A 26,255-nucleotide genomic window follows, 5' to 3' on the forward strand; every position below is an offset into this window, starting at 1 on the left:
TGTTTGACCCCCTTTCGCCTTCAGAACTGGCTTAATTCTACGTGGCATTGATTCAACAAGGTGCTGAAAGCATTCTTTAGAAATGTTGGCCCATATTGATAGGATAGCATCTTGGAGTTGATGGAGATTTGTGGGATGCACATCCAGGGCACGAAGCTCCCGTTCCACCACATCCCAAAGATGCTCTATTGGGTTGAGATCTGGTGACTGTGGGGGCCATTTTAGTACAGTGAACTCATTGTCATGTTCAAGAAACCAATTTGAAATGATTCGAGCTTTGTGACATGGTGCATTATCCTGCTGGAAGTAGCCATCAGAGGATGGGTACATGGTGGTCATAAAGAGATGGACATGGTCAGAAACAATGCTCAGGTAGGCCATGGCATTTAAACAATGCCCAATTGGCACTAAGGGGCCTAAAGTGTGCCAAGAAAACATCCCCCACACCATTACACCACCACCAGCCTGCACAGTGGTAACAAGGCATGATGGATCCATGTTCTCATTCTGTTTATGCCAAATTCTGACTCTACCATCTGAATGTCTCAACAGAAATCGAGACTTATCAGACCAGGCAACATTTTTCCAGTCTTCAACTGTCCAATTTTGGTGAGCTCATGCAAATTGTAGCCTCTTTTTCCTATTTGTAGTGGAGATGAGTGGTACCCGGTGGGGTCTTCTGCTGTTGTAGCTCGTCCGCCTCAAGGTTGTGCGTGTTGTGGCTTCACAAATGCTTTGCTGCATACCTCGGTTGTAACGAGTGGTTATTTCAGTCAAAGTTGCTATTCTATCAGCTTGAATCAGTCGGCCCATTCTCCTCTGACCTCTAGCATCAACAAGGCATTTTCGCCCACAGGACTGCCGCATACTGGATGTCTTTCCCTTTTCACACCATTCTTTGTAAACCCTAGAAATGGTTGTGCGTAAAAATCCCAGTAACTGAGCAGATTGTGAAATACTCAGACCGGCCCGTCTGGCAACAACAACCATGCCACGCTCAAAATTGCTAAAATCACCTTTCTTTCCCATTCTGACATTCAGTTTGGAGTTCAGGAGATTGTCTTGACCAGGACCACACCCCTAAATGCATTGAAGCAACTGCCATGTAATTGGTTGATTAGATAATTGCATTAATGAGAAATTGAACAGGTGTTCCTAATAATCCTTTAGGTGAGTGTATATTGTTAAGAATGTGGTTGGATGTAGAAGTTTACAAAAGTAGAATTCTACCTGTGGGCATAGCTTTACATTGTCAGTTATTTTAACTTAAGAAAAAAATTGTCTTTTGAGAGCTTGTTAAACTGTTTTCAATGTTTGTGGTCAAGGCAATTACCATGAGACCAGTGTCCATATATAGCAAACCAAATCAAACCTTTACAAAACACTACTGGAAACATGCTACCTGATAACATGGTAAGAGTTCAACTGCCTTTATAACTGAAAAACAACAGCAACTACAATGATGTATGCTACTGTTAAATATTTAGATAATTCATGTCCAAAAATACAATACAGCTAAACAAATGTCTTTTAAAAAAAATGATTAAATGCTCCAATAACTGTGTAAATTAAGTGCTCTTTCATCTGCATGTCATTAAACCATAATGGTGAAATCTAATGCATTTTTTTTTTTTAAATGTAGTAATAATAATAACAACTGCATAACAATTGCGTATCATTCCAGATGCAGCCACCACTGGAGAATGAATCCATTGTCTTTGTATTTACACTCTCTGGACTTAATGAAACAATGGGAAATAGATTTGTGTTTTTTTCCCTCACTGCACTGTTTTATCCCCTAATGGTGTTTTGTAATGTAACTATCATTTTTACTATAATTTCGCATAAGAAACTTCACGAGCCGATGTATGTGTTTATATGTAATTTGTGTATAAATGCACTTTATGGCACTGCTGCATTCTACCCTAAATTCTTGTATGATTTATTAGCTGAAGATCACATGATTTCTTATGCTGGCTGTCTGATTCAGATTTTTGTAATTTATTCATTTGCTTTGTGTGAGGTTTCAACATTAACAGTGATGGCATATGACAGATATGTGGCAATATGTAGACCACTTGAGTATCATTCAATAATGACCAATCAGAGGGTTCTTGAATGGATCCTTTTCTGCTGGCTGACCCCATTTTTTTGCATGTCTGTTTTAATTGGATTACTATCTAGACTCACTTTATGTGGCTCTACTATTGAAAAGTTATATTGTGAGATTTGGGCAGTTGCAAAACTTTCTTGTTTTTCTACAACAGTAAATAATGTGTTTGGGTTCACTGTTATTCTTCTATACTGTGGACATGGTGTATTGATATATTGCTCCTATTTTCAGTTGATTAGAAAGTGCATAAAGTCAATAGAAGTCAGACACAAATTCATGCAAACATGTGTGCCACATCTGCTTTCACTGATCAATGTGACTGTTGCTTTTCTGTTTGATGTAATGTACAGTCGTTATGGCTCAAAGAATGTGCCTCAAGGTGTGCGTAATTTCATGGCCCTGGAATTCCTACTTATTCCACCCATTTTAAACCCCCTTATTTATGGACTAAATCTGACTACAGTACGCCAGCAAGTTATGAGACTTTTTTTCAAGAAATAAGTAGGAATATCTCAGGAATTCAAAAGACTATATGCTTTTCTTTTAGAATGCTTGCAATCTAAATGTTCAAAAATAAAATTCATAGAGGTTGTATTAAATAATTATTTTATGGAAATCATTGTTTTGTAATAAAAAAGTAGAAAAAAATATATATATAAAAAGTTAGTAAGCCACAACCCACATAGCAACATTGTGACGTCCCAGATCCGGCCCACATCCGGCCACAAGCAGGCCATAGCAATGCAACATGTCAGCCAAGAGCAATGACATATACCAGAACTTATAAAACTTCAGAACTTTAAGACCTTATCTGAGCCAGAAAACCTGTGTATATTAAATATGGAGTCATCTCAGCCTTAATAAGCCTGTTAACAAGCAGAATCACTGAAGGAAAGAAAAGAACAGAAAAAGAGACGAGCAGAAACATAAGAACTGCAACTGACTTCAGTTACAACTGAAGATAAAAGATGACATTACATCTCTGAAGATCTCAGCAGAGGAGGATTAAACAACTCCACAAACAGCATTACCAGCTTCACTTATTACTAACCAGACTTGTACAAAAGTTTTTATTGAGAAATAAAAGAGGTTTAACTCTAATGTGTTTCATTTGAAGCTACCACAACAGTGATTAGTGTTTCCATTAGTTAGGCTCTTAATTCTATTATTTCTTTCATCTTTTTGGTTGCTGTGACAATGTGTTTGTTAAACACATGTGATGCAGCAGAGGTGAGGTGAGGTGAGGTGAGGTGATGTGATGTGATGTGATGTGATGTGATGTGATGTGATGTGATGTGATGTGATGTGATGTGATGTGATGTGATGTGATGTGATGTGATGTGATTGATGTGATGTGATGTGATGTGATGTGATGATGGTTATCTGTTGATTGGTTTAATAATAATCATGAACTAGCCAGATTCACTGATAAAAAAAATAGCAATTATGCTGTTCCATTAATTCATTCATATTACAAACCTTGAGTTACTGCAGCATGAGATACAGCAGTATTATAACAATCAGTTAAAATCTTTTAACAAACATGAGCACAAAAACTTAACCCATGCTGACACACACAGATATCAACAATCAGCATATGAATCTCAAAATGTCTTGCTATTTGCTCTTGGCTGACATGTGGCATTGCTATGGTCTGCTTGTGGCCCAGATCTGGCAAACAGAAGTGAGCCACCCAAGGGCAGTCATTCCACGCTGCATGTGGGCCAGATCATCTTTCCACGTGTGCCAGATATGGGCCGGATCTGGGTCACAATGTTGCTATGTGCTTGTAATAAGGTATCCACTGGAGGCAAGTTGAGAGATGAGAACCCATGTGCAGTTTATTATAACTAAAACAAAACATGAAACAAAAACATGGCGTGGCATGAAAACAGAAACCAAAGCATGAATATGAACGTTGTACAACAGCAGACTACAGGAAACAATACTTGACAAAGACACATGGAAAACATGTGGGCTAAAATACACAGACTAATGACAAGACAAGGGACACCTGTGAACAATGATCAGACAATTAACCAATGACAAGACATGGCAGGATCACATGACAAACCGGGAATCACATGACAGACATGGAAACAAGGCATGAACAAACCCAAAACGTGACAGAATCCCCCCCTCTAAGGGCGTCTCCCGACGCCCAACAAAACCAAAACACAACATAAGACCAGGAGGGTGGTGGAGTGGAGGAGGTCATGGGGGAGGGATGGTGGGCCAGGCCCGTGCAGGGGGACAGGACATGGGACGTGGCATGGCGTGGATGGGCCTGGGTCGTGGCATGGTGTGGGCGGACCTGGGCCGTGGCAAGGCGTGGGCGGACCTGGGCCGTGGCAAGGCGTGGGCGGACCTGGGCCATGGCAAGGCGTGGGCGGACCTGGGCCGTGGCAAGGCGTGGGCGGACCTGGGCCGTGGCAAGGCTTGGGCGGACCTGGGCCGTGGCAAGGCGTGGGCGGATCCGGCAGTGCAGGAAGCCAGGGCGGATCCGGCAGTACAGGAAGCCAGGGCGGATCCGGCGGTGCAGGAAGCCAGGGCAGATCCGGCTGTGCTGGAGGCCAGGGCGGACCAGACAGTTCAGGTGGCCAAGGTGGACCAGACAGTTCAGGTGGCCAAGGTGGACCAGACAGTTCAGGTGGCCAAGGTGGACCAGACAGTTCAGGTGGCCAAGGTGGACCAGACAGTTCAGGTGGCCAGGGTGGACCAGACAGTTCAGGAGACCATGGCGGCGCAGCCTCCATGGTCCTATCAAGGACCCTACTGCCCCCCCCCCCCAAATTTTCTTGGGGACAGCTATGGGGTTATGGGCTGGAACAGACAATGGCTCAAGAACAGAAATGACGTGAAAAGTCTCAGCAGTCGTGACGTGAACAGGCTCTGGCTCGGCAGACGTGACGTGAACAGGCTATGGCTCGGCAGACGTGATGTGAACAGGCTCTGGCTCGGCAGACGTGACGTGAACAGGCTCTGGCTCGGCAGACGTGACGTGAACTTCAAATGTGTGCACCGACCACACACACCATATGGCTGTGGCCATAGTTGTTAGTGTAGCCATAACTGAGGATTCAAGATTAGTGGCAGCCATCTTTGCTGAGGTCTCAGGTTCAGGCGTGGCGTTGGCCATCTCTGCTGAGGGCTCAGGTTCATGCGTGGTGGCGGCCATCTCTGTTGAGGGCTCAGGTTCAGGCGTGGCGGCGGCCATCTTGTCAGGAGACACAGGCTCGGCGGCGGCCATCTTGTCAGAAGACACAGGCTCGGCGGCGGCCATCTTGTCAGGGGACACAGGCTCGGCGGCGGCCATCTTGTCAGGGGACACAGGCTCGGCGGCGGCCATCTTGTCAGGGGACACAGGCTCGGCGGCTGACGTGGCGTGAATAGACTCAGACTTGGCAGGCATGACGTGAAGAGATTCAGGCTTGGCAGACATGACGTGAAGAGATTCAGGCTTGGCAGACATGACGTGAAGTGACTCAGGCTTGGCAGGCATGACGTGAAGTGGCTCAGGCTTGGCAGGCATGACGTGAAGTGGCTCAGGCTTGGCAGATACTGTGGGTTTGTGGGGCTTCTCCTCAAAACCCACAGTCAATGAGGAACCGCTCAATAATAGGGCATAGTCCATGTATTGTGCCAGAGACCAATGAATTTTTCCCCCAGGTAGCTGGTAGCAAACAGGCTCATTCAAACCTACCCTAAAAATGTCTTTGACACATGGCAAACATGAGGGCTAAAATACACAGACTAATGACAAGACAAGGGACACCTGTGAACAATGATCAGACAATTAAACAATGACAAGACATGGCAGGATCACATGACAAACCGGGAATCACATGACAGACATGGAAACATGGCATGAACAAACCCAAAACGTGACAGTGCTATGCTATGGAAAGGAATGAAATGAAGAGCCTAAACTCCCCCTAACCACAGCAACATTTCTGTACTGCACAGCTTTGGCTGGCCTATTGCTTCTTTAAAAATGGGAGCATAAATATTTCAAAAGCCAAAGATAAAAAGTAAAAACATACCTATAATAACATAATAATAATCACAATAAACAACTCTTCTGCCAATAATTTGTACTTTGGCACGCCAATACGGGGCCAATTTGTGTGTGACCACATATTTTATCTGTTTACAGTTTATTTGACCACTCACTTAAGATCCAATATTTTAGAGCTGGAAATATTGTTTTATAATACATTTATTTATTTATTGTGATTGCCAGAAAAACACCAACAACATCAACAAACCTGTATATCAAGATTTTTTATTATTACCAGACAAACCATGACTTTGTCAAAAAAGAACTGAACATGTTTCTTGTTTGAAGGAATACAAACTCTGGCATTGAACGTTATATTTCCAGAAATATTCAAAATCCTTATTAATCAGTCAGTTTCAACACATTAACCTTTTGTTTCAGTTTAATATTAGTAGTAAAATAACCAGTAAGTAAAATATATCAATGTGCATTTAGCTGTATGTAATAAACTTTGTTCACCTACAATAAGTTATTTTTCTTAATGATTTTTGAGGCCAGGCACTGGCTACCCTATGTAGCTATCATATGTAATCCAGTAAACAAAATCCATGAGAAGCTTTTATATTGTCGGTGTTCTTGTACATGGATATTAACAAAGGCAACTGGCATAAGGAAATTATTAGGTAGTATTTGTGTATGGACAACTTATTCCTATTACCTATAGACTAAATACAGCAAATCAAAGTTTCAAATCTACAACTCAGGAAATAATTACCAGTTAACACTTTATTTTGATGGTCCACTTCACTGTAGATGTTTGACAAACTATAAGTAACGTGTCGGTTACGTATGTAACCCTCCTTCCCTGGAGGAGGGAACGGAGACGTAGTCGGACTTGCCGACTGATTGGCATCACGCCTAGGGAGCCAGTCATCTTCGAGTATTGATAAGACGAGCCAATGCACAAATTGGCGTGCAAGCTTTGCTTCCACGCTCCACCTTGCAGCATGGGTATCAATACGGAAGTGGATGCACGCACCACTTGTTTTTTGCTGAGGAGCCGAGTGGAGCCCAGAGTCAGCGGTGGTCCAGCAATAGTGGCCATGGGACTACCTCTCCGTTCCCTCTTTCAGGGAACGAGGGTTACATACGTAACTGAGACATTCCCTTTCAGTTCAATCACAATCACATACCGACTGAAAGGGATCCCCATTAAAACGCCATTAGTGCTGCCACCTTCCAGTGCCTACAAAAAAGCCTCCTGACCCCCCGCATTATTGAGGTGGAGATAGGACAGGGTTTAGGCCAGAGAAGTCACTGCTGTTCCACAAGACCCACTTAGACAGACTTGTTAACACTGGGAAAGCGTGGCCTTTCGTTGGAAAGGAATATGCTGCAGAAGCCACATCCTGCGTGTAGGGAGGTAACATGTGGAGAATACACATATGGACTGGCCGAATTAACGGGCAGTACAACATATGGAATGTCACTTAGGTGGCTCCAGCCTATAACAGGGGGGAGACGCATCCGGTCAGTGCTGAACAGTGCTCAGATTTTTGTAATTTATTCATTTGCTTTGTGTGAGGTTTCAACATTAACAGTGATGGCATATGACAGATATGTGGCAATATGTAGACCACTTGAGTATCATTCAATAATGACCAATCAGAGGGTTCTTGAATGGATCCTTTTCTGCTGGCTGACCCCATTTTTTTGCATGTCTGTTTTAATTGGATTACTATCTAGACTCACTTTATGTGGCTCTACTATTGAAAAGTTTTATTGTGAGATTTGGGCAGTTGCAAAACTTTCTTGTTTTTCTACAACAGTAAATAATGTGTTTGGGTTCACTGTTATTCTTCTATACTGTGGACATGGTGTATTGATATATTGCTCCTATTTTCAGTTGATTAGAAAGTGCATAAAGTCAATAGAAGTCAGACACAAATTCATGCAAACGTGTGCCACATCTGCTTTCACTGATCAATGTGACTGTTGCTTTTCTGTTTGATGTAATGTACAGTCGTTATGGCTCAAAGAATGTGCCTCAAGGTGTGCGTAATTTCATGGCCCTGGAATTCCTACTTATTCCACCCATTTTAAACCCCCTTATTTATGGACTAAATCTGACTACAGTACGCCAGCAAGTTATGAGACTGTTTTTCAAAAAATAAGTAGGAATATCTCAGGAATTCAAAAGACCATAATATGCTTTTCTTCTTTTAGAATGCTTGGAATCTAAATGTTCAAAAATAAAATTCATAGAGGTTGTTTTAAATAATTATTTTATGGAAATCATTGTTTTGTAATAAAAAAGTAAAAATAAATAAATAAATAAATAAATAAATAAATAAATAAATATAAAAAGTTAGTAAGCCACAACCCACATAGCAACATTGTGACGTCCCAGATCCGGCCCACATCCGGCCACAAGCAGGCCATAGCAATGCAACATGTCAGCCAAGAGCAATGACATAAACCAGAACTTATGAAACTTCATAACTTTAAGACCTTTTCTGAGCCAGAAAACCTGTGTATATTAAATATGGAGTCATCTCAGCCTTAATAAGCCTGTTAACAAGCAGAATCACTGAAGGAAAGAAAAGAACAGAAAAAGAGACGAGCAGAAACATAAGAACTGCAACTGACTTCAGTCACAACTGAAGATAAAAGATGACATTACATCTCTGAAGATCTCAGCAGAGGAGGATTAAACAACTCCACAAACAGCATTACCAGCTTCACTTATTACTAACCAGACTGACTTTATTTCTGTCAGACGTGTACAAAAGTTTTTATTGAGAAATAACAGACGTTTAACTCTAATGTGTTTCATTTGAAGTTACCACAACAGTGATTAGTGTTTCCATTAGTTAGGCTCTTAACTCTTTATTATTTCTTTCATCTTTTTGGTTGCTGTGACAATGTGTTTGTTAAACACATGTGATGCAGCAGTAATGAGGTGAGGTGAGGTGAGGTGAGGTGATGTGATGATGGTTATCTGTTGATTGGTTTAATAATAATCATGAACTAGCCTGATTCACTGATTAAAAAAAAAAAATAGCAATTATGTTGTTCCATTAATTCATTCATATTACAAACCTTGAGTTACTGCAGCATGAGATACAGCAGTATTATAACAATCAGTTAAAATCTTTTAACAAACATGAGCACAAAAACTTAACCCATGCTGACACACACAGATATCAACAATCAGCATATGAATCTCAAAATGTCTTGCTATTTGCTCTTGGCTGACATGTGGCATTGCTATGGTCTGCTTGTGGCCCAGATTTGGCAAACAGAAGTGAGCCACCCAAGGGCAGTCATTCCACGCTGCATCTGTCACGGTAGACGTATTCTCTGTTCCTTTTAGTCTCGTGTTTATGTTGTTGTGTGAGCGCGTATGTAGTGGGTGTGAGTGTATGACATCACCTGATCCGCTCCTGCTGATCATCATCACTTCACCAGCTGCAAGCAATTCACCCTTCTATATTTACTTACAGTTGTTGTATCATCCTTGTCAGATCGTTTGTTGATGTCCTCCGTGTTGGTGTTCCGGTGTCCTGTTCCTGCCTCGTGTTCCTGTTCCAGTTTTCTCCGTGGATTTCGTCTGTCTTCTCACCATCACCGTCACAGCACTTCATCACGGATTCTGACCATCTTGTCCCTGCGTCACCCATCTTCCACCTGCTTGTACTGTTGACTTTGTTCCCTAATTTAATAAATACTTGCACTTGCTTCCTGTCTCATCGAGTCATTATGACAGAACGATCTGACCACGGAATGGAAGCAGCGAGCGCATCTTCTGGAGCATTGGAAGAGTTCATTCATCACAGTATCCGTAGAATGGATTCACAGCAACAAGAGATCGGCGACACGGGTCGCGCAGTACAAGCCCTGGTGACGCAGGTGTCCGAGCTCACCCAGCAGATCCATCGCCTACAGATTCCCGCTGCGCCGCCCACACCGGCCGTTCTTCCTGCTACACCTGCGAGACCCTCCCAGTCCGAGCCTCGTCTACCCACACCGGAGACCTATTCAGGTGAACCAGCTTTTTGTAGAGCATTCTTGACGCGTTGTTCAATGCACTTTGCTCTTCAACCACAGACTTTCAGCACAGAACAGCCCAAAGTGGCGTTTGTCCTCCCATTGCTGACTGGGAGGGCAGCACTCTGGGGAACGGCAGTGTGGGAGAACCAGAATCCATGCTGCGCCTCGTTCCAGACCCTCGCCGCCGAGATGAAGAAGGTCTTTGACCGAGCGCTTTCGGGGAGAGAGGCTGCCAGAACATTGGCGGATCTTCGACAAGGTGAAAGATCAGTTTCAGATTTTTCTATCGAATTCCGGACCCTGGCGGCGGAGTGCGGATGGAACGCGGAGGCGCAGTGGGATATGTTCCTGCATGGGTTGGCTGACCACGTCCAGAAGGAGATCTACGCCTTGGATCTACCTACCACACTGAACGGGTTGATCGATTTAGCTCTGCGGGTGGACGCTCGGCTATCCAGGATCGAGCGCCGAGTCCCGTCCACCCGTACCTTCGGAGGGGTCGACGGTTCAAGATCCAACGGCAGGGACGTGGTCAGCCCCGTCTACGATCCCGAGCCCATGCAGGTGGGTCGAGCTTGGCTTTCCCGGGAGGAGAGGGAGAGGCGGAGGTCCCAGGGCCTTTGCCTATATTGTGGAGGAGCGGGACATTTTTCATACAACTGCTCGGTAAAAGGTCAAGCCCGATAGTAAACTTGAGGCTACTATCGGGTGGGATCTCCGCCAGGAAGAACTCATCAGCTGTTACATCTACCTCCACGCTCCTCCCGGTAAGACTAAGATGGTCAGTCCACCAGCACGACTGTCGAGCACTTCTGGATTCTGGGGCTGAAGGTAATTTTATGGACCACTCATTTGCACAACAGTTACTGATTCCCCTCAAACCCCTCAATCACAGAATCGCAGTTCACGCTCTGAATGGACAGATACTTCCCACCATTTCACTATCCACTGAAGAGTTAACCCTCATCACTTCTGGCAACCACTCTGAGACTATTTCATTCTACATCATGGATTCACCTCTGGCACCCGTCGTCCTCGGACATCCCTGGCTCATTCAACACAACCCTCGAGTGGACTGGCATTATAAAGTCGTGCTGGAGTGGAGCAAGGAATGTCATAAGTCTTGTCTCGTGTCTGCTTGTTCATCTGTGCCTGTTTCTGTTTTTCAGGAGGAAACAGGGGATTTGTCTAACGTGCCCGCGGAGTATCTGGACCTGAAGGAAGTGTTCAGTAAGTCTCGTGCTGCTTCTCTTCCTCCGCATCGTCCCTATGACTGTGCAATAGATTTACTGCCAGGTAAGTCTCCGCCTAAAGGCAAGTTATATTCACTCTCTATTCCGGAGAGGGAGGCTATGGAGAAATACATTTCTGATTCTCTAGCAACCAAGTTCATTCGCCCTTCCTCTTCTCCAGCGGGAGTGGGGTTCTTTTTTGTGGGGAAGAAGGACGGTTCTCTGCGACCTTGTATTGATTACCGGGGGTTGAATAACATCACGGTAAAGAATACTTATCCTTTGCCGTTGATGTCTTCAGTTTTCGAGAGGTTGCAGGGAGCGTCCATCTTCACTAAATTGGACTTGCGTAACGCTTATCATTTGGTTCGCATTAGGGAGGGGGATGAGTGGAAAACTTCCTTTAACACCCCTAGGGGGCACTTTGAATATTTGGTCATGCCCTTCGGGCTGTCCAACTCCCCGGCAGTTTTCCAGGCACTGGACAATGATGTGTTGCGAGATATGATCGATCAGTTCATATATGTCTACCTGGACGACATATTGATTTTTTCTTCTTCTCTCCAGGAACATGTGCAACACGTCCGACGAGTGCTTCTGAGGTTGCTAGAGAATGGGCTTTTTGTCAAGGCGGAGAAATGCGAATTTCATGCACAGTCAGTCCCTTTCCTTGGGTACATCGTGTCGTCTGAGGGGATGCGGATGGACCCTGAGAAGATCAAGGCTGTGGTAGAATGGCCAAGCCCGGATTCTCGCAAGGCCCTGCAGAGGTTCCTGGGGTTCGCCAACTTCTATCAACGTTTTATTTGCAATTTCAGCCAACTAGTCGCACCTCTGACTGCCTTGACCTCCCCCAGAACGACGTTCAGGTGGTCTAACACAGCCGAGGCTGTGTTTACCAAACTGAAAGGCCGCTTTGTTTCAGCCCCTATCCCAGCCCCTGATCCATCACATCAGTTCGTGGTGGAGGTCGACGCGTCAGAGGTGGGAGTAGGTGCAGTGTTGTCCCAACGCTCCCCTGTAGACGACAAGGTGCATCCATGCGCGTTTTTTTCTCATCGGTTGTCCCCAGCAGAACGTAATTACGACATTGGCAACAGAGAGTTGTTGGCAGTTAAGCTAGCGTTGGAGGAATGGCGCCACTGGTTAGAAGGGTCAGGGGTACCTTTTATCGTCAGGACTGATCACAAGAATCTAGAGTATATCCGCACTGCTAAAAGACTGAACTCCAGGCAGGCTCGGTGGGCACTTTTTTTCGGTCGTTTTGAGTTTTCGATTTCTTACCGCCCGGGTTCTAAGAACATCAAACCCGACTCCCTATCTCGCATATTTGATTTTTCCGCACGCCCGACTACTCCCGAGTGCATTTTGCCCGAAACTCTAGTTGTTTCCACACTCTCATGGGAGATTGAATCGAGGGTCCAGAAGGCCTTAGAAGGGGTAACGCCTCCGCCCGGTGGTCCACCGAGTCGCTTATTCGTGCCGGAGGGATTACGGTCCGACGTTATCCAGTGGGGTCATGGTTCCAACGTGGCGTGCCATCCAGGAGTTAATCGCACTAGTTTTTTAGTCAGGCAACGATTCTAGTGGCCACGTATGGCTCACGACATTCACGATTTTGTCTTGGCTTGCTCGGTTTGTGCCACTGGTAAGACTTCCAATCGACCTCCGGATGGGTTACTTAAACCGCTGTCGGTTCCTTCGAGACCCTGGTCCCATATCGCTCTAGATTTTATTACCGCCCTCCCACCCTCTCAAGGGAACACGGTCGTTTTGACTGTGGTGGACCGGTTCTCGAAGGCAGCCCATTTTGTCCCCTTACCCAAATTACCCTCAGCTAAGGAGACAGCAGTAGCTGTCGTAGACCACGTCTTTCGCTTACATGGCCTCCCGATTGACGTGGTCTCTGACAGGGGACCCCAGTTCGTGTCCAGATTTTGGCGAGAGTTTTGTAGATTACTGGGGGCGACGGTTAGTCTGTCCTCAGGGTTTCATCCCCAGAGCAATGGCCAAACCGAGAGAGCCAACCAAGATTTGGAGAGGGTGTTGCGATGTTTGGTGTCCAAGAATCTTTCCTCATGGAGCCAGCAACTCTCTATGGTGGAGTACGCTCACAACACATTGCCAGTGTCGGCCACGGGCCTTTCTCCGTTTGAGTGTAGTGTAGGTTACCAGCCACCTGTTTTTCCCAGAATCCGAGGTTGCGGTTCCCTCCGCTCACGCCTTTGTTCAGAGGTGTCATCGTACTTGGACTAGAGCCCGTGAGACTCTTCTCCAAGTGGGAGCGTGCACCAAGGCCGATCGCCACAGGTCAAAGCCTCCCGTATACGTCGTGGGTCAAAAAGTGTGGCTTTCTACTAAGAACATTCCTTTGCGCACCGTCTCTAATAAGCTTGCACCTAAATTTATTGGCCCGTTTACTGTCACCAAAATTATTAGTCCGGTGGCAGTCCGCCTCAAATTGCCTCCCGCGTACAGGAGGATCCATTCCGCCTTCCATGTGTCTAAGATTAAACCAGTGTTTCATTCTCACATTAATCCGCCTGTCCCGGTTCCTCCCCCACCGCGACTCGTAGATGGGGAGACCACTTATTCGGTTAATCGTATTCTGGACTCTAGGCGGAGGGGACGCGGATTTCAGTACTTGGTGGACTGGGAAGGTTACGGTCCGGAGGAGAGAAGTTGGGTACCTGCTAGAGACATCCTGGATCACTCCCTTATCGATGATTACAATCGACAGGTAGGGGGGCCTGGGAACGCCAGGAGGCGTTCTTAGGAGGAGGGGTACTGTCATGGTAGACGTATTCTCTGTTCCTTTTAGTCTCGTGTTTATGTTGTTGTGTGAGCGCGTGTGTAGTGGGTGTGAGTGTATGACATCACCTGATCCGCTCCAGCTGATCATCATCACTTCACCAGCTGCAAGCAATTCACCCTTCTATATTTACTTACCGTTGTTGTATCATCCTTGTCAGATCGTTTGTTGATGTCCTCCGTGTTGGTGTTCCGGTGTCCTGTTCCTGCCTCGTGTTCCTGTTCCAGTTTTTTCCGTGGATTTCGTCTGTCTTCTCACCATCACCGTCACAGCACTTCATCACGGATTCTGACCATCTTGTACCTGCGTCACCCATCTTCCACCTGCTTTTACTGTTGACTTTGTTCCCTCATTTAATAAATACTTGCACTTGCTTCCTGTCTCATCGAGTCATTATGACAGCATGTGGGCCAGATCATCTTTCCACGTGTGCCAGATATGGGCCGGATCTGTGTCACAATGTTGCTATGTGCTATGCTATGGAAAGGAATGAAATGAAGAGCCTAAACTCCCCTTAACCACAGCAACATTTCTGTACTGCACAGCTTTGGCTGGCCTATTGCTTCTTTAAAAAAATGGGAGCATAAATATTTCAAAAGCCAAAGATAAAAAGTAAAAAAATACCTATAATAACATAATAATAATCACAATAAACAACTCTTCTGCCAATAATTTGTACTTTGGCACGCCAATACGGGGCCAATTTGTGTGTGACCACATATTTTATCTGTTTACAGTTTCTTTGACCACTCACTTAAGATCCAATGTTTTAGAGCTGGAAATATTGTTTTATAATAAATGTATTTATTTATTTATTTATTGTGATTGCCAGAAAAAACAACAACAACATCAACAAACCTGTATATCAAGATTTTTTATTATTACCTGACAAACCATGACTTTGTCAAAAAAGAACTGAACATGTTTCTTGTTTGAAGGAATACAAACTCTGGCATTGAACGTTATATTTCCTGAAATATTCAAAATCCTTATTAATCAGTCAGTTTCAACAAATTAACCTTTTGTTTCAGTTTTATATTAGTAGTAAAATAACCAGTAAGTAAAATATATCAATGTGCATTTAGCTGTATGTAATAAACTTTGTTCACCTACAATAAGTCATTTTTCTTAATGATTTTTGAGGCCAGGCACTGGCTACCCTATATAGCTATCATATGTAATCCAGTAAACAAAATCCATGAGAAGCTTTTATATTGTCGGTGTTCTTGTACATGGATATTGTCAAAGGCAACTGGCATAAGGAAATTATTAGGTAATATTTGTGTATGGACAACTTATTCCTATTACCTATAGACTAAATACAGCAAATCAAAGTTTCAAATCTACAACTCAGGAAAAAATTACCAGTTAACACTTTATTTTGATGGTCCACTTTACTGTAGATGTTTGACAAACTATAAGTAACGTGTCGGTTACGTATGTAACCCTCCTTCCCTGGAGGAGGGAACGGAGACGTAGTCGGACTTGCCGACTGATTGGCATCACGCCTAGGGAGCCAGTCATCTTTGAGTATTGATAAAACGAGCCAATGCACAAATTGGCGAGCCAATGCACAAATTGCTTCCACGCTCCACCCTGCAGCGTGGGTATCAATACGGAAGTGGATGCACGCACCACTTGTTTTTTGCTGAGGAGCCGAGTGGAGCCCAGAGTCAGCGGTGGTTCAGCAATAGTGGCGATGGGACTACCTCTCCGTTCCCTCTTTCAGAGAACGAGGGTTACATACGTAAATGAGACATTCCCTTTCAGTTCAATCACGTTCGACGAAGTCGGACATACCGACTGAAAGGGATCCCCATTAAAACGCCACTAGTGCTGCCACCTTCCAGTGCCTAGACAAAAGCCTCCTGACCCCCCGCATTATTGAGGCGGAGATAGGACAGGGCTTAGGCCAGAGAAGTCACTGCTGTTCCACAAGACCCACTTAGACAGATTTGTTAACACTGGGAAAGCGTGGCCTTTCGTTGAAAAGGAATATGCTGCGGAAGCCACATCCTGCGTGTAGGGAGGTAACATGTGGAGAATACACATATGGACTGGCCGAATTAACGGGCAGTACAACATATGGAATGTCACTTAGGTGGCTCCAGCCTATAACAGGGGGAGACGCATCCGGTCAGTGACGGCAGAGCAGGCTCTGCCAAGGGAAGACACGGGCTGAGCTATTTTTTAGAGGGTGCTCTCACAGAAGTAATGGTATATACAATAATTTTGACGCAGATACCTGAACCTCCGCATCATAACATGGAGTTTCCAGAGGTCTGGCGCGGGTGCCAATGATGCCCCATCCCTGAGATGTCTCAGAGAAATGGTCAGGAAGGGGCTGTCGAGAGGAGCATAAGTTCAAGGTAACTAGGATCAGTTGGGCCAATAAGGGGCAACTAAGAAGACCTGCTCCTTCTCCTTCCTGACTTAGCAAAGGTTTGTGCTAGAAGGCTCACTGGGGAAACGCGTTTTTGGGTAGGCCACAGGGCCAGCTGTGTGCCAGAGTCTCTGTGCCGAGGGTCTTCGGCTCGGTCGGGGAGTAAATGACTGGCAATGGGACAAGTTCAGAGAGGCAAACAGTTGCAACTGTGCGTCCCCGAAGTGATCCCAGAACAGCTGGACCACCTGGGGCTGGAGTCTCCACTTTCCTTGGCCACAGGCTGTCGTGAGGCCTCGTGGGCGGCACGATTGAGCAGGCCGGAACTTAAAGTGGATTAAGCAACCTCAGAAGCTTCTGACCCCATAGGAGGAGGTGGCGGGCTAGTTGCGACATGCGGGGGAAGTGTAGCGCAATGGTCGCTGTACTGAGCAGTACAGGCTTGCTGAGCAGCGGCATCAAGCAAGGTGTACTGCTAGCAACTCGAGGCAATGGATGCCAATGCAGTTGGAGGCTCGCCCAGACCCCCGTTACTGCATGCCCGTTATACGTGGCCCCTCAACTGGTGTTTGCAGAAACTTGTTCTAGGGGTGTCTGGCCCGGAAAAACAAAGTTCTGATCATGGGCTTTGAGTTTGGCGACAGACCGGATGTTTGTCACACGGAGCGTGCCGTTCGGCCACGGCCACCTCGAGACTCGGCCCGAAGTCAAGTCAAGTCAAGTCATCTTCATTTATATAGCGCTTTTAACAATGTAGATTGTCTCAAAGCAGCTTTACAGAGATAAGCGTATAATTTAAGGTAACAGAGATTGTTTCGGCTTTACAGCAGAGTTAAGTTATTTCCATCTAAAGTTAGTTTTAATTGATTTGCTTTCGTCGCAATGATCATTTGTTATTAAATTAGGGGCCGCTAAGACGACACCATTCTCTCTACGCAGACTTTAAACGCGAACCTGTGAGAAACGCTGATGGCGTTCACATGCGCATTTAGAATGGGTTCTATAGTTATGTGCGTTTGAATATACGCAGGTTTGGAATTCCCTACAAGCCAAGCCTAAACAAAATACTTGTCTTTCCTTATAAATTTTGATAAGGAATTTTATTTTATTTGTTGCTTTAGGGTAGGACCGCGAGACGAATTTTCCCGACAACGCCTTATCTGTAGAGTGGTAGTGGGATCCTCCATAGGGAGAGACTAGTTGGCACTTCAGCACTGCATTGTCATCGGTCCAGGCGAAGGTCCTTCGTCAGATCTGGATACGGCCTGGATCCCGCAGGCTGCAGGAAAACCTCGGGATAAACACAGACACTAAAATTAGCGTAGATGCCATTCTTCTCATGATGTAACGAGTACATCAGGATTTTTGGGAAGTGTTCCTGGTTCCGGCTGACCTACTATATGCAGCCTAACATTAAATTATAGAAGTCTATAATGTATTATGTGAAAGCTAGGTCAAAGAGATGTGTCTTTAATCTGGCTTTGAACTGACAGAGTGTGTCTGCTTCCCGGACAATGGTAGGAAGACTGTTCCAGAGTTTTGGTGCTAAATAGGAAAAGGATCTACCGCCAGCAGTCGATTTTGATATTCTAGGTATTATCAACTGGCCGGAATTTTGAGATCGTAATAGACGTGACGGACTATAATGCGTTAAGAGCTCACTCAAGTACTGCGGAGCAAAACCATTCAGTGCTTTGTAAGTAATCAGCAATATTTTAAAATTGATGCGATGTTTAATAGGGAGCCAATGCAGTTTTGACAGAACTGGGCTAATACTTCATACTTCCTGGTTCTGGTAAGAACTCGAGCTGCTGCGTTTTGAACCAGCTGTAGTTTGTTTATTAAGCGTGCAGGGCAACCACCCAGTAGAGCATTACAATAATCTAGCCTTGAGGTCATGAACGCATGAACTAATTGTTCCGCATTTGTCAATGAGAGCATATGGCGTAATTTAGATATATTTTTAAGATGGAAAAATGCAGTTTTACAGATACTAGACACGTGACTTTCAAATGAAAGATTGGTATCAAAGAGCACACCCAGGTTCATAACCGATGACGAAGACTTAACAGAGCAGCCATCAAGTGTTAGACAGTATTCTAGATTATTACGTGAGGAAGTTTTTTGTCCAATAATTAGAAACTCTGTTTTTTCAGAATTTAGAAGTAGGAAATTACAAGTCATCCAATTTTTTATATCCGCTATGCATTCCGTTAATTTTGTGAATTGATAAGTTTCGTTAATTTTGTGAATTGATAAGTTTCGTTAATCAAATTTCGTGAAGAAATATAGAGCTGAGTATCATCGGCATAACAGTGAAAGCTAATGCCATGTTTCCTAATGATATCTCCTAAGGGTAGCATGTACAGAGTGAACAGCAGCGGTCCTAGTACTGAGCCTTGTGGTACGCCATACTGAACTTGTGATCGATGAGACATCTCATCATTTACTGCTACAAACTGATAACGGTCAGATAAGTATGATTTAAACCATGCTAGTGCATTTCCCGTAATGCCAACATAATGTTCTAATCTATTTAAAAGAGCGTTGTGGTCGATGGTGTCAAATGCAGCACTAAGATCGAGTAACACTAATAGAGAGATACAACCACGATCGGATGATAAGAGCAAATCATTTGTGACTCTAACGAGAGCTGTTTCGGTACTATGGTACGGTCTAAATCCTGACTGGAAATCCTCGCAGATATCATTTCTTTCAAGAAAGGAACACAGTTGTGAGGATACTGCCTTTTCTAATATCTTTGACAGAAAAGGTAGATTCGAGATCGGCCTGTAATTGACTAATTCTGAAGGATCAAGTTGCGTTTTTTTAACAAGCGGTTTAATCATAGCCAGCTTAAAGTTTTTTGGTACGTATCCTAGAGACAAAGACGAATTAATGATATTAAGAAGAGGATCTATGACCTCTGGAAGTATTGCTTTCAGTAGCTTAGTCGGTATAGGGTCTAACATAAATGTTGTAGATTTAGATGATTTAATGAGTTTAGTAAATTCTTCCTCTCCTATAGCAACGAATGAATAAAATTTTTCCTCAGGGAGACTACAATGCACTGCCTGATGCGATACTGTAGTAGACGGTTGCATAGTTATAATTTTGTCCCTGATATTATCAATCTTATAAGTGAAGAAGTTCATAAAGTCATTACTGCTGTGTTGCTTGGAAACTTCGGTGCTTGAAGCTTTATTTTTCGTTAGTTTAGCCACCGTTTCAAATAAATACCTAGGATTGTTTATTTTCTTCTAATAGGGTTGAAAAATAAGCAGATCTAGCAGCTTTTAAAGCCTCTCTGTAAGTAATTGAGCTCTCTTTCCATGAAATGCGAAATACCTCTAGTTTTGTTTGTTTTGTCCGAAGCCAGTGCTGAAGCGGTCTTCATTTGGATGAAGCCGATTTATTTGCGGCTGCATCTACCATATGCCCCAGGAGCCTCTGAAAAGTTTCAGTGGGACCCTTTCTAACTTCTGTCTAACACCGACCAGACACATTCCTCTTGAGGTACGCGTTAGAGTCCATCTCCAAACCGGAAAAGAGAATCTCATTCTGTGAACGAGTTAACTGTTTCCCGGTTGACCTAAAGACCCAACTGGCTATGTAGCACTCGAAGGGTGGGACTTGTACTGAGACTTCGACCCCTCGAACGCAAGAACACAGGCATGGCCTTGGTTGCGGAAGGATAGAGATCTGAAATACATGTCCTTCTGGTCGAACGCTGCAGACCAATCTCGGGGACGGAGCATTTGAAAATGCAACTTGAACGGAAGCTTCGAAAAGGGCCTGATTCAAAACTCGCAGGTCCAAGATTGGCCGTAAGCCACTACCTTTCTTGGGTACCATGAAGTACGGCTAGAGAAGCCGGTCTTCATATCGGCTGGAGGAACCAGCTCAATCGCATTCTTCACCAGTAGGACTGCAATGTCTGCGCCTGCCAGGGGCACATTTGCTTAACACTGAAGTGAAGCATATAGCGCTGACTGGGCGGATGCCAGCTGAACTGAATCGTAAGCCGAGTCTGCTGGTACGGAGGAGCCTTGATGGGGCAGCAAGGTTGAGGACAGGGACCCAGCTTGGAAGGTCCGGGGGCGGCCCAAAGTGGGGTCTGTGTGTGCAGTGCAACACTTACCTGTCTACAAGGGTTGGCAGGGGGGTGCGCAAGAATGCATTTGACCGGGTCCTCGAACCGCACGCAGCTGCCGTCTAGCGACACAAGAGGGGGCTGAGGGGTGCAAGGCTTTAAAGGGTTGCACACCGCCAGGCTGGCCTTCTTGGGACCCATGAACAGAGGAATTTTCTCTTTTGACAATTAGGGTACCATCTGAAGAGCTCGTTCTGCCGTCCCTGGGTGGCCTGTCTCAGGGACGCTTGGTCTGACGCTTGCCACCTGGTTTGGCAGCACCCAAGACGGGCTGGGCAGCCTGCCTGCAGCTGGCCCTACATTGAGGCCTGGTTGGAGGCTGCTGCGGTGGCCTTGCGGGAGTGGAGGTGGCGGCAGGGGGATGCCCCCGGTGACGAGCAGGCGGAGGATCTGCCACCGGTGGCGGGGTGGAGGCAGCAGAGGGCTGTCGGGGCAGGATGTGCAGGATGGCCTCTGTCTGCACCTGGGTGGCAGAGAACTGTTGGGCACAGTTCTCTATCATGTCGCTGAACAGCCCAACCTGGGAAATAGGGGAGTCCAGGAACTGAACCTTGTCCACATCCCCCATATCTACCAGGTTGAGCCAGAGATGGCGCTTTAACATTGCTTTTCCTGTAATGCACCTAAGTTATGGAACTCATTACCTGCATCTATTAGGAATGCTGCTTCTGTGGATTGTTGTAAGAAACTTCTTAGGGCACATCTTTTTAGTCAAGCTTTTAATTTATAATTTATTACTGTGTATATTTTGATATTATGTATGCGGCTGGAGGATCTGTTCCATGAGACGCTGAAAAGTGGCCGGTGTCCCAAACAACCCAAAAGGAAACGTAACAAATTGGTGCAATCCAAACGGTGCTGTGAAGGATATTCTTTGGATATAGACGATGTAAGAACTGATTTTCCTGCTAAAACAAAACTCACCCTGCAATAACGCCATAAAATGCCCCCTGACAGCAGATAGCAAAGACAGAGCACAGAACCTTGTCCTGCCCAAACGTATCTCCTTGTCCCTTTGTTTGACTTCAACTCATCCCCCCTCTCCCTCCTCTTCTCCCTCCTCAAGGCACTGAAAGTTCATTAAGAATGTCTATTTAACACATATGGTGTTTCTTGTGAATGTGTTGTTTTTCCTTTACATGTTTGATGTCATTTTAAAGGGCACAGTGCGACTGGTAAAATGGTCTTAATTTCATTGCAGTCATTGGTTTAATGAGAAAGATTGAGAACTTAGGATAATCTTGTATCTCTCTGGCTGATATCTCTTTACGATATCTCAAGAAACCAGGTGCTACCCCCCTGGGGTACATGGATTGGCCCAACCAACTCTAAACAACATTTGTATAACCCCCTTCTGTTCTGGTCTGGTATTTAAGGCGAGGGAATAGAACACACTTTGGGAATCTTTTACCAGGATCATTCCCCCACAGTAATGTTTCCGTATTTTCCTGTTGGAAAATCCTGACACATTACTGTGTGTCTTTGTCAGGAAAACATTACTTACTTTTAGAGTAATCTTTGAGTAAATGATGTTATGTCTTTTTGAATTGGCTTTTAATAATTTACTTCTGTAATTGGCATGATACATTTTTACCTGACAAATAAATGTTAACCTTGATTTATTCTGCATTCTTCTGAAATCATTATTTCCAGTAGATTAATGTGTAGTCTGGTGTTTCCGCAAATCTTTGTCCAGGATAGATCAAACTGAAGGCACTTTGAATGGACCATGGGGCACATCTTAGGAGACCTTCTGATTTCTGACTATTCCCTGACTTAGCATGTTGTATGCTACAAATATTATATAAATTACACCTATGGGTCTGTAGTGTGCGACCGCATAGGGTAAAATATTTGTACTACACCCTCTGACTATTTCAGGACTGGCAAGTTTGTGATCGTGAGCGCGCAGTCGCGACGTGACGTCTCAAAGCGACACTAGGTCCGTAATGAACGAATATTGAAAGTATGGGATAATCAGAATAATCAAAGATCTAAATTAATTCATAATCAATATTTATGAGTATTTTCTAATCAGAAATACGATCTAAATTTGATTATCATTTGAAATTGGAGTCAGATTACGCATAGAGCTGAAGTAATACTAAAACTAGGTTCCAATAAATTAAGTGAACTTCACTGGATCGCTGAAAAGACATACACGCTTTAAACCTTCGCCAGGCCGTTGGATTCCGTCGTTGGGCCAATGGATGGTCCTTACAACGATTAGGGGACCTGCCTATACCATTTAGTTAAATCCAGTAAATTTAACCATACGGATGATTCACTGGCTTTTTTAGAAAGTAAAATCACAGAGCACAGGCAGAGATACAAAGAGTTGTTTCCTGACATCAAGCTGCTACCAAAACATCTCCATTATTTGGAGCACTACCCCCAGATGATAAGGCAGTTTGGTCCAGTCGTCGGGCAGTGGACAATGCGCTTTGGGGCTAAGCATAGCTTTTTTAAGCAGGTTAGCAGACACACAAGCTGCTTTAAGAATGTTCCCCTCTCATTAGCCTCAAAGCATCAGATGATGATTGCTTACCATCTGAGTTCTCCATGTCTAAGCAAATCTGACCTAGAGGTCTCAACTGTATCCAGTCTACCAGTAGACTTACTGAAAGAGGAGATAGCACAGATCATCAGGCAAAAAATCCCTGACAAAACTGAGGTTCACCTTGCACAGAATGTGACAACGAAGGGCATAACCTATAGAAAGGGAATGATACTGCCACACAGAGTAGCAGGTGGATTGCCTGAATTTAGTGAAATAAAACCAAATTTGCATTGTACAAGAGAGTGCGTTCTACATTGTCAGAGAGCTCTGTGGTTGGTACAGAGAGCATTATAGAGTCTTCGAACTCAGCCCAGCACCCACAAGAACACTTACTCTCGTGGCACCCTGTGAACTCCTTGATGCGTACCCACTAGTTGCCTACAAGATTGGATCAGCTCACATGGTGACTTTGAAAAGGCATATTAAAATAAAAGGTGGGGTAGCAAAAGTAAATGTGCTGCTTGCTTAGGTCTTCATTTTAACATACACCTGCCTTAAAGTCTTTAAAAGACTTGTATCCTTATCAATGAGGTCTTAATTTTGTCAAACCTTTGACACTGACCATTGTGGTAAAAGGAAATTTGGACAAAAAATTGTTTGGCCAAAGATCAGTCTGAAATCTAGTTAAGATTTGTATTGTTTATGACTTTCGCACATCGAAGACAGGAAGTTGTTCGAGATGCACCAATGGTGGGGAATTTCATGGCAAGGTGGACCTCCACTCTGATAAATTGATCAAGCTGTTCCGAAAGAAAGGAGGACAGATAGGGAAAAGGCTTCAAACAATCATGGATCAAATGTGTCACGGAACACTAAACGAGAGACGAGGATTCAAGTGCAGAGGAGATTTAATAAACAAACACAGACGAAGTACAAAAACTCAGAACTCAGGTATCCAACAGACAGGAACATCAAGGACAGGTAACTCGGACAACGAACCAGCACAAGACTACAAACACAAGGAGGCTAAATAGGGGAACAAACAAAGGAGGGTAACGAGACAGACAGGTGGGACAAATTAACCAATAATCACATAACTAGATGGGAGGGGCTAGACAATAGACAGGAGAGCACATGGCACAAAACAACAAACACCCATGTGCAGCACAAGACAGGACAGACATGTGACATTACCCCCTCCTTAAGGAGCGGCTACCAGACGCTCCACAAGACTCGGACCGGACGGGACGGGAGGGACAGACCAGGGCGGGACGGGAGGGACAGACCAGGGCGGGACGGGAGGGACAGACCAGGGCGGGACAAGGGGAATGGACAGTTCAGAAATCCAGGGAAGCCCACAAAGTTCGGGAGTCCAGGGCGGGACACAAAGTTCGGGAGTCCAGGGCGGGACACAAAGTTCGGGAGTCCAGGGCGGAGACGACCCCTCGGGCGGCCAGGGCGGAGACGACCCCTCGGGCGGCCAGGGCGGAGACGACCCCTCGGGCGGCCAGGGCGGAGACGACCCCTCGGGCGGCCAGGGCGGAGACGACCCCTCGGGCGGCCACGACCCCTCGGGCGGCCAGGGCGGAGACGACCCCTCGGGCGGCCAGGGCGGAGACGACCCCTCGGGCGGCCAGGGCGGAGACGACCCCTCGGGCGGCCACGGCTCGGAAACTGGAACTGGCACCACCGGTTCAAGCACTGGAACTGGCACCACCGGCTCAGGCACTGGAACTGGCACCACCGGCTCAGGCACTGGAACGGGCACCACCGGCTCAGGCACTGGAACGGGCACCACCGGCTCAGGCACTGGAACGGGCACCACCGGAACTGGCACTGGAACTGGCACCACCGGAACTGGCACCACCGGCTCAGGCACTGGAACTGGCACCAACGGCTCAGGCATTGGAACTGGCACCACCGGCTCAGGCACTGGAACTGGCACCACCGGCTCAGGCACTGGAACTGGCACCACCGGCTCAGGCACTGGAACTGGCACCACCGGAACTGGCACCACCGGCTCAGGCACTGGAATTGGCACCAACGGCTCAGGAACAGACACCACCGGCCCAGGAACAGGAACAGACACCACCGGCTCAGGAACAGACACCACCGGCTCAGGAACAGGAACAGACATCACCGGCTCAGGAACAGGAACAGACATCACCGGCCCAGGAACAGACACCACCGGCTCAAGTGTGTGCGTAGCCCACACACACCACATGGCTGTGGCCATAATGGCCAGTGTCGCGGTCACTGAGGGCTCAGGAACAGACACCACCGGCTCAGGCTCAGGAACAGAGACCCCCGGCTCAGGCTCAGGAACAGACACCACCGGCTCAGGCTCAGGAACAGACACCACCGGCTCAGGCTCAGGAACAGACACCACCGGCTCAGGCTCAGGAACAGACACCACCGGCTCAGGCTCAGGAACAGACACCACCGGCTCAGGCTCAGGAACAGACACCACCGGCTCAGGCTCAGGAACAAACACCACCGGCTCAGACACAGGCTCGACGGCGGCCATCTTGTCTGGGGACACAGGCTCGGCAGGCGTGACGTAAACAGGCTCGGCGGCAGCGACGACCATCTTGTCCGAAGACATAGGCTCAGGAACAGTCTCTGGCTGGGCAGACGTGACGTGAACAGTCTCTGGCTCGGCAGACGTGACGTGAACAGTCTCTGGCTGGGCAGACGTGACGTGAACAGTCTCTGGCTGGGCAGACGTGACGTGAACAGTCTCTGGCTGGGCAGACGTGACGTGAACAGTCTCTGGCTGGGCAGACGTGACGTGAACAGTCTCTGGCTGGGCAGACGTGACGGATCGCTGGGGTGGGACCGGCAGGGCGAGCAGCTCGGGCGGGACCGGCAGAGTAGGACGCCTGGGCGGGACCGGCAGAGCAGGACGCCTGGGCGGCGCGGGCAGAGCAAGACGCCTGGGTGGTGCGTCAAGGACGGCAGTCACCTCCGGGATGGTCTCCGTGTTAGGAGCCACCGGACAATCAGTTG

General features: G+C 46.0%; 1 protein-coding gene across 1 annotated transcript in view; it reads left to right on the forward strand.

Moving 5' to 3' along the window:
* Positions 1 to 1,801: 1,801 nt before the first annotated feature.
* The window catches only part of LOC308693822 (olfactory receptor 6N1-like), a gene marked incomplete at both ends in the record, with an annotated part of 112,018 nt that continues 87,564 nt past the window's right edge, over positions 1,802 to 26,255 (forward strand). The window contains one exon of the mRNA XM_081370916.1: positions 1,802 to 1,990. Within this exon, the coding sequence (XP_081227042.1) occupies positions 1,802 to 1,990 (189 nt within the window). The remainder of the gene's footprint in view (positions 1,991 to 26,255) is intronic.

This window comes from Scardinius erythrophthalmus (genome assembly GCF_964197995.2).
Source record: "Scardinius erythrophthalmus genome assembly, chromosome: 7".
Lineage (NCBI taxonomy): Eukaryota > Metazoa > Chordata > Actinopteri > Cypriniformes > Leuciscidae > Scardinius > Scardinius erythrophthalmus.